Raw genomic sequence first — 13248 nt, forward strand, 5'->3', positions numbered from 1 at the left:
AAAATGTATCAAATTGAAATATTATAAAGTTATGACAATATTTCCTTCAGTAGTTTTCACAAATTTTCTCAAATGCAATATGTTTCCTAAGAAAATAGTTAATTAGAGCACATTGAGGTTGTAAAATATAATGTCTAAAAGTAGAATATTATCTCCAGGAGTGGTAGCTATCTAATGTTTTCTTTATTTTTAAACAAATACTCCAACCAGAAAATTGTTTTTGAAAAAAAATGGTAAGGATCTTTGTCGTGTCTACCCTTTACTACCCTAAATTCTTTCTTGAACTGCAGTAAATGCTTATCATTACTTTTTTCCCTTCTTTTCTCCTAAGACCACCTAAGTATAAGAAAAGAAAACACTGCACATTTTAATCAGATAGTATGTATCAGCTGAGGATTATCCATTCACATGCACAGTTACTGGTAGAAAATAATGCTGCAAACTGTCTTTCTCCTGCCTACATTCAAGCTCTTCCTCTGTGGCAATGCAAGAAAGACAACTTGTAGCCCCTCTTACTGCAAGAGTGATGGGTAACCTTCCATTTACTGGCACTTGGATGATGAACTATTGTGTCAACAGTTGCATGGCAGCTCAGCATGCGCATATTCTTATCCTGTGGTAAATGCTTGTGCGTGTTTTTTGGAGGGGAAAGCTCATGAAATAGACCTGGCAAAAATGTGCACACTGTTCAGTGAGATACTGACATGTAGTAACTTCTTACCCTTGTGTTAAAAATGTTTTGTTATATGGAAGGACTTAAGGTTAAAGGTGGATTTATTTTTAAGTAGTTCTCAAACAGTTTAAAATGTGTGTGCATATGTTTACTGTCTTTTGGGAAGAAGGGCTTCTACAGTTGAGTAATCTACAGGCCTGCTCAGGTTGTATCCTGGGGAAAAGCTGTCCTTGGCTGTAGGAGATGGGGAACTAGGAAACTTTCAGAATATAGCATGTGACTGGAAATAAAAGATTCACCTTGGTGTGGATGGAAGATAAAACCAGTGGTTTAATCAGTTGCCTAGTAAAGGAAGGAAGGAAGGAAAATTCAGGGCAAGTAGAGAAGTCCTTCAGCACAACAGCTGTTGTTGGCTTTGGGGGCTTTGCAAATCGATGGCTTGTAGGGATGCTGTTGGTGTTTTTCCCCTCATCTTTATTTGTTCTGTGCCTTATACTGCGTGTGTCCAAATCCACAGAAGTAGGACCTGAATTCCCGGTTTTGTCCGCAGCCACTTAATACTCCTAGTGTTGCCTTGGCCAAGTGATGTACTGAGAATGTTGCATTTTGTCTTAACTGTTTTAACCTGACTGCTAGATTCTGTGTCACTGTTAATTAGCTTGCAGTTACAGGAGCATATGGTTGGTCTCCTGTGGATTGTCTGACCAATTACTTTTCTTCAGATATTAGATATTTCTGTAGATACCAGCATGGGGCTTTTGCAAGAAGTTCATAACAAGATCTGTCAGTGGATTTTAGTAGAAGGGATGGGGTGAACATTCATGCTTCATTATTAATGAAAAATAGGTTTGACAGTGAGGAATTTAGAGAGTAAGTAAATTCATCTGATTTTTTAAAGTTTTTTAAAAAATTTCCTCAATCAGTCATATTGTGATACATCTGTCAGGCAATGTCTTTCAGCTCAGAGTGACTGTAGAGAACATGGTGGATATGTTTGCGGGCAAGGTCTCAAAATTGTGTTTTGAGGCTGATGTTGCTGTTAGAGGAGGTCTGAGATATGCCAGACCTCATAGGAGAGGAGTAGAATTCCAGCCAGAAAACTCGAGGTAAAGTTCAGAATAGTAGATTGAGAGAAGGGTGTTAAGGTGTATGAAATGGTATAGTTTACTAAGCGGTAGACAGAACCCTGATTTTTAGAGATTCTGTTTTTATGTGGAATAATTCTAAAGGCAAATCTGTGCCAATTGAGGCAATAGTCTCTTTTGATGGGTTGATTCCAATAATGTGTTCTTAAATGATAAGCTGAAAGTAAAGCATTTTAACATTTTTCTTGAATTGATGAGGTTTTTGTTGTGTTTCACAACCTATTTCAAATTCTTTGTGAAAGCTGTTGGTGCAAATTGAAAATGTTTTCATGAAATGTGCAGAAAGAAATTATAATTGAATTACAAGCATTAAGTACATTTAGACTTTTTACTAGTTAAACTCATGTTATGAGCAAGAGTTACAGATAATGGTGAAGTATTTCCACTTTAAAAAAAAATGTAAAAGAGATTTAAAACCTTGTGAAGGTGAATGTCAGAAGTAATAGTAAAGATGTTCCTGTCTTTTAGAAGACAGATCTTGTCATTGCAAAGCTATTAATATCTGTAAAGAATTTTAGTGAAGAATGTGCTGATGGCTTACTTTGTAGAACTGGGTTTCCTCTCTTAAGTGTAATGCTTTATGGAATTAAGAAGCCGTATCTGTGACAGAAATACTGCTTTCAGTACTGTTTCATCAGAGTGATTTGAATTTATATTTTGCATACAAATAGTTGATCACTTCTGTATTTCTGAAAATTCAACAAAGAAAAAATGATTATGTTGGGAATTCTAAATATTCTGTTTGTAAGAGGACTGAATGAAACTGCATGTATTTATGTTTTCCATTATTTTGCTTGAAACATAATTCTATGTTCTTGAATGCAAACACATGGCAAGACTCAAAAGTTCAGGGCACAGCTGGTTTTCTCCTTCTATTACTATCTGTGGGAGTTAGGATGTGATAGAGGGAACAGGCACTCCACAAACTGACCTTGTGTGGGGTCTACTAGGGATTCATTGGGTGGAAACAACAGTTTAAATTGGATTTGCCAGTGGGTGAAGGGCAGCATTTCTTATAATGAAACTGCAGTTACATAAAATAGTCTTGTAACTTTGCAGCAGTACCTGGGTATTCAGCTTGCTTTTCAGAGGCATAAATAATACGATCAAACAGCTTGTGTTTCAGTGTACTTTGTAGGTATTTTTCAAGAGTGTTCAGGAGTTCAGGGCTAAATAAATAGATGGGAGATAGCATAATAAATGGTGAGTTGGAGCAGAATAGTCCCATGTGTCATTACTTAGTTGCCCGATCTGCCAATATGCTTTTAATTTTGTGATGAAGTAGTGAACAAGGAGTCACTGTGTTACTGTGTGTCCCTATGATATATGTGACAATTTGAATTGATTTTACATGTTTGCACTTACCACAAGTGAGGAAATGATGCTATGCTTTTAATTTTGTGATGAAGTAGTGAACAAGGAGTCACTGTGTTACTGTGTGTCCCTATGATATATGTGACAATTTGAATTGATTTTACATGTTTGCACTTACCACAAGTGAGGAAATGATGCATTTGTGCATTTTTATGTGTGAAAATATTTAATAAAGAAATGGTGATGCTTTGCAAATAGTCAGCTTTTCCTTACATAACACAATCTGTCTTTGGGGCGTCACAAATTATTAATTACCAGTATATACAGATAAAATTATTTACAGAATTTTATTTGTAAACTCCAACTGAATGCTCAGTAATTGGTTATTTCAATCTAGTTGATGGGATTTTTTTCAGAAATACGTAATTATATTTTGTGTGGTTATATCAGTTTGCTTCTTACTTAGCTGCACTGTTATTATTGAGTCATTTTTATAAAGTACTTCTGCTAGCACAGGATCACAAGAAATGCTGAAGTTAGCTAAAGGGTAAATGTCAAATATCAAGCTCTCTTCTGTAGAGTAGACTTTTAAATTCCATTGAAGATTTCTGTGCTTTTTCATTCTCATGTGCACATACATTTTTTTTCACTGTGGATATTGGGAGACCCTAACAGATAATATAATTAATTTATTCTTAGTTGCTCCTTATTGGATTGCTACAATGTTGTTGCTACTTAAAATTTGTTTTATAACAACTTCTTTTTTTTCCCATTTTCTTCATATTTTTCAGATTATGGCACAGGCTCAAGGTGTGGGGAAGAGATACATTAAAGCCTTTTTTAAAGGTTTCTTTGTTGGTGTTCCAATAACAGTGACTTTCCTGGATAGAGTTGCCTGTGTAGCAAGGGTGGAAGGAGCATCAATGCAGGTATTGCTGGAAATATCTTTTATCTGTCAGGAAATTAAAAAGTGACTGCCCACTGACAATAGCAAGGTGGAAAAAAATCTTTTTCTCAATTGTTATTAAATGACCACGTTGTACTATGGAATAGTTTAATTTTGACTTTGTCAAACAAATACTTCTATGGTGTGAAAAGAAAAACTTTTGAGAACAAAACTTGCCAAAATTCTGTCTCAGTAATAGGAAAATATATAGATAACTAGTGATAAAGATATATTTTTTTGATATCTTCCTAGTCATTTCGAAATAAAGATTTTTTTTTTGAGCACTACCTTTTGTCTCTTAGGATTGAATTGATGACTCACAAAGAGGCTTTATTAATTTTTAGTAGATGTATTATTGTAATTGTAAGGCAAAACCAGTTCTTGCCATACTTACTCTTACTAATGAATGAGTATGGCACCATTTCAGTGAAGAATACTGAAGAAAGCACGAGCTTAATACCTGTGCTTATCAGGACATAGGTATAAGTTCATTGTTTTTACTTTGGTTATACTGAATGTTTATACGGTGTAAGCAAAGATATAAATAGGCTGTGTAACATTTAGAAGATAAATAGATACTCATGATAGTGAACAGGTACTTTGTTTCCTCTGTTATTGGGACGTGAAAAATATATGTTGTAATGTAGTTAGCCAATTTTTGTATTGTTACTTTGCATTTTAAGTCATATGCATTGCGTATTGCTGTGCATCACCACTGATAACTAGAATTCACTTTATTCCAACGTTGCAACATTCCAGTTAGCAGAGACTAAGGATTCAATTCTCAGATGCCAACCCCTCTTTTCTGATTATCTGAGCGAGCTCAAAACCTTGAAGAGAGGTTTCACAGCAATCAAGACTAGGTGCTGGAGTTTGAATTGTGCAACATTCACACAGACAAAACTTGGGCTAGAATCTGGGCTTGGCTGATTTGTGTTTAATGCTATAAAAAGCCTGTGGTGGGGAGGAGGGAATGGCATGGTGGCATTGTGCCTTTTGTGGCAGTCTGTAATCTGGTGTTTAACCTCTGTCAAGAAGCCTCAGCTGGTCTAGAAGGCAGCTCTTGCCTCAAAAACAGGGACCAAAGTAAAATCATCATACTCCGGTAATTCTACAATCCAAACCCAGAAGTTAGGTGTAACATAAGTTACCTTTGTCCTTTTCATGAATGTTATTCTGAATATCATTAATGACCAATCAAAGGTAGGAGAAGCTCAGAACTTACGGTTGCAGAGCCAGAAATTTGCTCTAGAAAGGAGGAGAGGCGTAGGAAACTGGGAAAAACAGTTTTATTCTCTTTTTACTATCTTCACATGGGAGAAATTCAAATATATAACACAGTGTCTAGGTAAGCACAAAATCAGCCAGACAACTACAACTCCCCCATTTTCCATCTCCCCATTTTTTGCCTCTGTTGGGATCTAGAGCCACACGCAGCATTTAAGATGCAGATGCATATTGGATTTTATGATTTTGGTGGTTGGTTTGTTTTTTTGGGGGGTTTTGGGTTTGTTGGTTTTTTTTTGCTACTGGTGAGCATGACCTGAGCATTTAATTTCTGAGAGGTTGTTTTTTTAGCATGTCACATTGCCTTTCATTGTTTGGTCTTTTCTGTTTCTGACATAGTGTTCTGTTTGCCATCCATTCTTGTTTGCATAGTTTCACCTCGGTAGATGGAAAGAATTTTTCTAGATTTCCCTAATCTACAAGTCTATTGAGGTCAAGACCTCAGTTTTATGTTTACTTTGAAGTCAAAATCTCAAGTGTGAGGAAGTACTATGGTATTGTTCAGGAGTGTTGCTTCTGTATTCACTCGAAGGGCATGTAGCTGACTGTGGTTTATCCATGGAAGATTTGAAAAACACTACAGTTATGTGCTCAGATTTATTCAACCTGACAAAGAAGGATATCCACTCTTTGTAGTGGCTAGGGAAAGCAATATGTGTTCAGTGGGTGATTAAAATCTAAGCTCTTCCCTTGATGTGTCTGTTGACTAAACATTCCCTCTGTTGAATGAAGTATGGGTAGCTTGAAAGCTGACATTAATTTTACTGACATCTCAGTGTCTGTAAAATTCTCTGTCTGGTTTTGTTCTGGACTATAGCACTGAAATAGAAGTTTGTTTTAAACTTCTGTGCCTACGGATGTTTTTCAGACCTCAAAAAAACCCACTTCCTTGTGCTTTTAATATGATACTAATTTCCTTGCCAAGACTTATTAGACACCTAGTTAGGTCTGACAGGGACATAATTATAAGGAATATATCCCTCTCTTGCAGAGTAGCTTGAAGGAGTACTGGTCATCGCATTGCAATTGCATCTATTTACTGTGTTCTCTGAAGAGTGATCTATGTTGAATGTATCTGAAAGGTATGGCTATGAGGGAGAGTGAAGTTCAGTCAGCATGTAGTCATGTATCCATCAATCACACGCTTCCAGTGATATCTTATTGTCTCAATTTGAAGATATCCCAAGAATCTGTTTGTAATAGACCTCTAAAACATCTAGCTGGCTTTGTGTACTCATCATTGTGGCTCCTGCTGAGCCTGAAATTAAAAGTTTTGACAAGAAGCAGGGAATAAATATCTCTGTGTCATGCTCGCTCTTCTACTCTTGCTCTCCGTTGTTCTCTCTCTCTCCCCCCTTCCCCCCTTTCTGTTTTTGTTTTGGACCAGCCTTACTGCTGCTTCATAGTTACTGACGATGGTAATACTTTTTGACACCCTGGCAAGCATGCTGCATAAATGTTCTAATGAAAATACAAATTTTCTGATTTATTCCCAGTCAATTAAGACAGACTTCATGCATTTAATTGTCTCAAGCTGATTTTGTGTTTCTACAGTGCTTTCAGCCATCTGTCATAACTCTTTCACCTGTGCTGACTTCAGTGTGTATAAGTATTAACTCTAACCTATAGGGAATAACAATGAACTATTGCAGTTTATAATTTTAACATCTTTTTAATTGTTTCATTACCTTCTTTTTTCTTTCCAAAATTACTGGTTTTTGAATCCTCACATGAGGTTTTTTTTTGTTGCTTAGGATTTTACAGATTGGTGGGCTCATCTAGCATTTTGTTAATAGTGGGTTTCAAGTGAGTTATAATCTGTTTACAACACTGAATGTAAGTGACACAAATAACTGGTAATATGATTTCTTAATTGGCTGTTGTGGATTTTTTGTGACTCCTCTTGTAATGCTGGATGTATACTTAAACACATTTACTATCATATGGACATTTTTTTTACATCTTGATATCCATTTATGTTTTTTTATTAATTGGGTTTCACTGCTTTTCTGGCATTACCAACTCTTCATACATAATGGTGTGGAAAAGGGAGCCCCCCCATGTATATATGAATTTGTACATTCATTAAATCAAATGGACTGTTTTCAAGTGAAATGGAAGATGACAGTGTATGTGCAACTTTATATGCAAGTTCTGTTACAAACAGTTCAATACCAAGTAGCCTGACCAGCAATCTCTGACGAAGCACACTTGTTTCAGCAGCAAACATTATTGAATGTTCTATTGCATTATGCATAATAGCAGTTGTAATTGTTCTGTGGCAGTTTCTCCTAACTTCATTATTAGGATTACTGTACCTAAGCCTGTGAGCTCATGTGAATGTTCTTTCTGTTCCCCAAGCTATAAGCAAATAAGTTGTGACCTTCTGGTGTTCACTAGCAGTGTAACAACTTTGAAGTTAATAATTATTTATAGTAAAAGGGCATGCTTTTACCCTCCTATTTATGGAACCTCATGTCCTGTGAGGCTTCGTCATATGGCTGGGGATCTCAGTTTGCATGCTTTTAGTATTAGATTAGTTAGTAATTGGAAAGAGTGAATGTTTTGTGACTTCTGCAGCACAGTTCTAAATTAAGACCTGCGTGTCTCATTTGTAGCAGGCTGTTACGGCAAGAACTTGGGCAAACAAGTTGGAATGCTTCAAGCTAGAGGAAGGAAGAAGCTCCTGCATTGTTTTGTTTCTTATAAAAATAAACAGCCCTTGTGAGTCTATTGTTGACTACTTTTCCAGAAGCTGTATTTTTGTTTTGCTAGACTTGAGACCTTACTACTAGTAACAATGTCATGGGGAACAGGTTGTTTCTGAACACACGGCATTAAATTCTTTCTACACTTTTTTGTTTTTTTTGTTATGGAATCACAATTTATGTTATTTACATTAGAAAAAGACTTGCTGAAGGTTTTAGATGCTTTTAACAGAAGACTGTAATTGTTGATGTAAAATGAAAGTTGTCTCCTTCTAGTTTTCCTTACATTTCTTCTACCAAAATACTATTTTTGTCCATGCATTTTGAATATGTCAGTGTTGCTTTGTGGGAAAGAAAAAAATTATCCCACATTGTCATATTTCTCTCAAACATAATTCTAATGTGTAATGAGTTGGATATCCACTCTGTATGTCAAAACCACACAAGCAATGTATTGTTAAAAATAGCAAGCTTTGTGGTATTACACTTAGTGTGCTTTATGTTAAAAAGAAATGTATTTAAACTCTAAAGCATTTCCTTTGTTTAAATACAGAAACAGTAGGAGTCAACTGGGATAATGCAACTAGGGCAATACTGTAACTACCTGGTGTATTTCTCTGTAAGATGAAGTTGATATGGATTTAGTTCCAAGGAGAAGTTTGTGAACAGTCGTGTAAATCTTTTCTAAGTATCAGCTGTGAAATACATTATCTCTTAAAGCAGTGGGTTTAAAATTTCCATTTGTTTTGACCTTTAATGACTTTAAGGTAGATACTTTTGAGTACCAAGCAGTTTACTTTGTGAGAATATACCAGATGTATGATTCCCACTTTGTAAGATCTGCTTCTTTGCCTTATGTCTAGTAGCATTCTTAGCTTCTGGCCCATATGTGCCCGCATTTGGTAAAACAAGTATGACTGTGAATTGTTTGTGAATTTCTGTGTAAAGAATTTGCACGTAAAGATACTACCCTTTTCTGGAAGATGCAGTGAAGGTGGAAAATAATTCTGGAAAATCCTGATTAAAAAAATAATAATAAAATATCTTCTCATTAACTTCTAGTTTTCATTTATCTGGTTCTTGCAATGCATAGACTCTAGTAAATAAAATAGAAATGAGTGTTAATGTACTTACAGCTTAGACTTGGACCATATTTCTGTGGATTTTAATGTGATCTGCTTTGATCTGCAGACTTAACTTGACTAGAAATTTGCCCTATAGTCCACAGCTCAAAGTGTAACTAGCTTCGTTTGCTGTTTAACTAAACATATTGTATCATTTCCCTCCCTTCACCCCTATTTGTTCTTTTGAACTATCATATTCCGTACTGTTCATGTGAATTACACCTACTCAGGACTCCAGCACATTACTTTGTGTTGCACATTAAAAAGCTAGTTTTTCACAAGTCCCATTTGAAAAAGATCTTTATCAACTGATCGGGCTAGCAAAGAAAAAATGATTGAGGAAACTGTAGTAAAGAGGAATCAGCACTTCTAAATAGCTTTTAAAGTTAAAAATAAATACAAAGTATTCATCCTGGTTTGGGAGCATAGTTTTACTGAATAAAAATACAATGAAATTTAACCCTGTGTAAGTACTTGTGTCGAGAACAGTTGATTTCAGTTGTATACGTGGATTGGTTTGCTCATCACAGGGACAATCAGTCTAGGGAGGAGAATCTCGGAAGTGAATGTCTGATGATACATATGGAGGTCAAAGTTATATTGTAAGGTGAACATTGAAAACCTCTCCTACAAAAAAATCAAATTTTAGTGAATACTGCAGCTATCATACTGCTAAATGAGGGACTGCCTAGTCTCAATACTCTGCTTTATTAAATATGTCACCTAACTCTCCAGTCTAAATTAGAGGTCATCTGCTGGCCAACTTGGAGATACTGTAATTATGTTTGAAGAGTCTGAAAAAGCTTATTGAGAAATAAGCTATCAAAAGACTTTAGACTGGATTAGTCTTAAATCCTGTCTGTCTAATAAGAGTATTTGTATTGAAATAACCCCTGCAAAACCCAATGAAGAGAGAACTGTGATGTGCTGCTTCCTTCCTCTGCCATTTCTGATGGGTTAATTCAGAGCCAGCATTGACGAGGTACCCGGTTTTGTACCACGTCACACAAAATAATTGTGTATGGGTCTATGTACCTCCTAATACTCTACACAATTAAATACTTGGTTATTTTAATCTTCAGGTTAGTGAACAGTCTCATTTCACTGTATGGTTCTGTGAGAGTTCATGCTTCTTTGTATCCTGTTATGGAAGGCCAACATTTACTGGCAGTGGCAGGATACGCTGTAGGTGTAGGATTTGTTTTTTCCATTTGCAAAGGGTGCTGAGATTAGTATTATTATGAGTATGTATTTCATTTTTAGTGCGTTATGCTTGTATGAGCAGTAAGATACCTGCAGAAAGTTTGTTTTTTTCTGGGAATTAGTGTTCTTGATTCTCCCTTGTTTTTAATATTAACTGATATACAGTAAAGGCAATCACTTCTTTTTATCAGGCGTGTCATAAGTATGTATCCTCTGTAATTTAATTTGCATGTAGTAGTGCATTGGAAGATGTGAACTACAGTTTGTCATAAATTAGTGACATTTAACATAGCATTTAATAAAGAAATATGTTTCCCAGAATACAGTAGATTCTTGGTCCTCTTACAGTAAGTGGGTACATTTTTACTTGTTTTAATGAATTTCACCTGTTGATGGAAAGAGAGTTAGGTGGAAGATTTATAGAGGAAATGTAGATCTAAAGCTCTTTTCTTTTTTTTCCCCCTCTCTCTCAGCCTTGTTTGAATCCTGGGGGAAGGCAAGCATCTGATGTAGTACTCTTAAACCACTGGAGTATTCGAAATTATGATGTACAACGTGGGGACATTGTGTCGTTGGTGTAAGTATTTTTGCATACATTTCAAAACATGCTTATATAGATGTTGAACCATCAGTATTTAATCTAGAATACTGCAAGTATATATATAGGAAAAAGGAAGATAAAATTTTTAATAATGCATTATCATTATTCCTGTAATCAGTTTTCAAAACTCAGATGTTCAAAGAATGAATTACCAGGTTTTTACTTGAAGGGAATGCAGTGTAAGACCTTATGTGATACAGTATATATGTGTACAAAAACTACCAAGAAAAAAGAGCTGTGAGGTAAAGAGAAAATAGATAAAGTATCGTGTGGCTTAATGGAGTATACTTTTTAAGTTGTTTGGGTATGCACGCTCATTTGTGAGAAAAATAATGTTTCTTTACCAATTAATACCAAGTTGTGTTTTTTTTTTTTTCCTGGAGAAATCTGGCTACTGAATAAAATTCTAAATAAGATCACAAGAATTCAACTGTCTGCATAAAGGACAAATGTAGCCAAAAAACCAAAGTTTTACAGTTATAATGGGGAGGTCTATGTATCAAGCCAAAAGGTGGCAGTGTTTCATCGTTGAAAATATTCAAGACTAGCAGAGGACAGAAACTCCATTTCAGTCTTAATGTAATATAGAAATGGAATGTCAAAGTGTACATAAATGGCACAGTGATATAATACATATTCATACTACATTGTTGGATAGTTTAAGCTTAAGGTTTTAGTTTTGTAAGTGAAATGCACAATATGTAGATTATAACAGAACTGTCTTTGGAAGCTATATTATCTGGCTTCCTTTTTGTCATATGTTTTCTAATTGTTGCGTTTTTTTGCCTACCTCTTCACTGTAGTGGTGATTTGTATGACAGTTTTCACTCCAGCTCTTAAAGCAAACTCTTTCATGTAGTCTTCTTTTGTTAGGAATTTTACATTTATTTTATGGTCTGTCTTATAGTCTGGCACATAAGATTTTCTGTAAATGGTCTAGCTACAAATATGAATTTATTCATGTTTGCAACACCTAATATTGCAGAAGGACTCCAATTTCAGGTCATTTAATGACTGCTTGTAAAATTAATTCTGCCTGTGTGTGCACTCCTCTGCCCAAGTCATGCTCTGGTGATTGTTTAAAACAGTGAATGTAACTGGTTAGTAATTAATAGACTGAACAGAAGATGAGCATGTTGTCTAATCAGAAAACAGAATGAATAGTTTCATTCTTCTTATATGTCTCGAGGATTTGTGGTACCATCTGAGCCATCTGCGTTGATTGCTTTCATTTTGCTGTATGTTTGGGCATGATAACTAATGTATTAGATGCTGTGGGTTTTTTGTATCTTTTGAAAAAAATTGCCTATTATTGATGGAGCTTACGTACATCCACAGGGAAGAAGTCACATTGTATTTATGCATTGTACTGAGGTTTTACTTAATCTTTGGGGAAGTACACTGAATAATCGGACTAGAGAATTCAAAAAGCACTTTAAGAATAATACAAAGGAAGTTAAACAATCTAAAAATAATTTACTGAATATTTTTGATATGAAAATATTGAAAGATATTTTATATATCAGTAACAACTTTTAAGTCATTAAGTACTTTATGATACGGGTTTGCTAGAAGCAGCTTTGGCCTACTAATTTATTGTAATGTAAAGATTTTAATTGTGTTGTAAAGACTTGCAGGATATAGTATCTGGATGTGATTTTGTACCCATGTGAGTTGTTTGAGACTTAACCTTTGGTGCACGAGGGTTTTATTGTGTAAATGGGTTAATGTTTTTATCCTTTTCATTTTGATTGTTTACCTGTGATTTCTATAACACGCTAGTGAATGTATATCCTATGGATATGCATGAATTTTACTCAGTGGTCCTCAGAGGATTTGGCTGATTTAGGCAAGGCATGAACAGGGAAGACCAGTCTCCCATCAGCTGCTGCTTTTTCTGTTCCTGTCAGAAATTCAGATGAGAAAGTGTTGGTGTGACTGAGATAGGCAGATGGGTATGTAAACCTTCTTTCATATCCTACTTGGCTGCTTAACTTATCCACTGTCTCCTCTTTGCCAAGTCATAGTAGAAAATAGCTATGAGGTTGTGGGATGGTGGTATTTTGCAGAACAAGAGCTGAGGTCAAATATTCATTCATGGCAACTTGACCAGGACCATCCAAGCTCTTTGCTTTCTTCATACCATCAGAAATACTGTGTCATTCTGGAGGGGTGCTGGTTCTGTCACAACTCTTAAAAGGGATTGTTGAGATCCCAACTGGCAAAGTCCAGTGTGAGTAGATGGCC

General features: G+C 35.5%; 1 protein-coding gene across 8 annotated transcripts in view; it reads left to right on the top strand.

Annotated features, from left to right (window-relative positions):
- IMMP2L (inner mitochondrial membrane peptidase subunit 2) overlaps window positions 1–13248 on the top strand; it is a 525164-nt gene that overhangs the window by 10980 nt on the left and 500936 nt on the right. For all 8 annotated transcript variants that reach the window (XM_068401508.1, XM_068401509.1, XM_068401510.1 and 5 more), the window contains exons 2-3: window positions 3924–4061; window positions 10874–10977. In XM_068401508.1, the coding sequence (XP_068257609.1) occupies window positions 3927–4061; window positions 10874–10977 (239 nt within the window). In that variant the 5' untranslated portion in view covers window positions 3924–3926. The remainder of the gene's footprint in view (window positions 1–3923; window positions 4062–10873; window positions 10978–13248) is intronic.

Source organism: Nyctibius grandis, chromosome 5 (genome assembly GCF_013368605.1).
Source record: "Nyctibius grandis isolate bNycGra1 chromosome 5, bNycGra1.pri, whole genome shotgun sequence".
Lineage (NCBI taxonomy): Eukaryota > Metazoa > Chordata > Aves > Nyctibiiformes > Nyctibiidae > Nyctibius > Nyctibius grandis.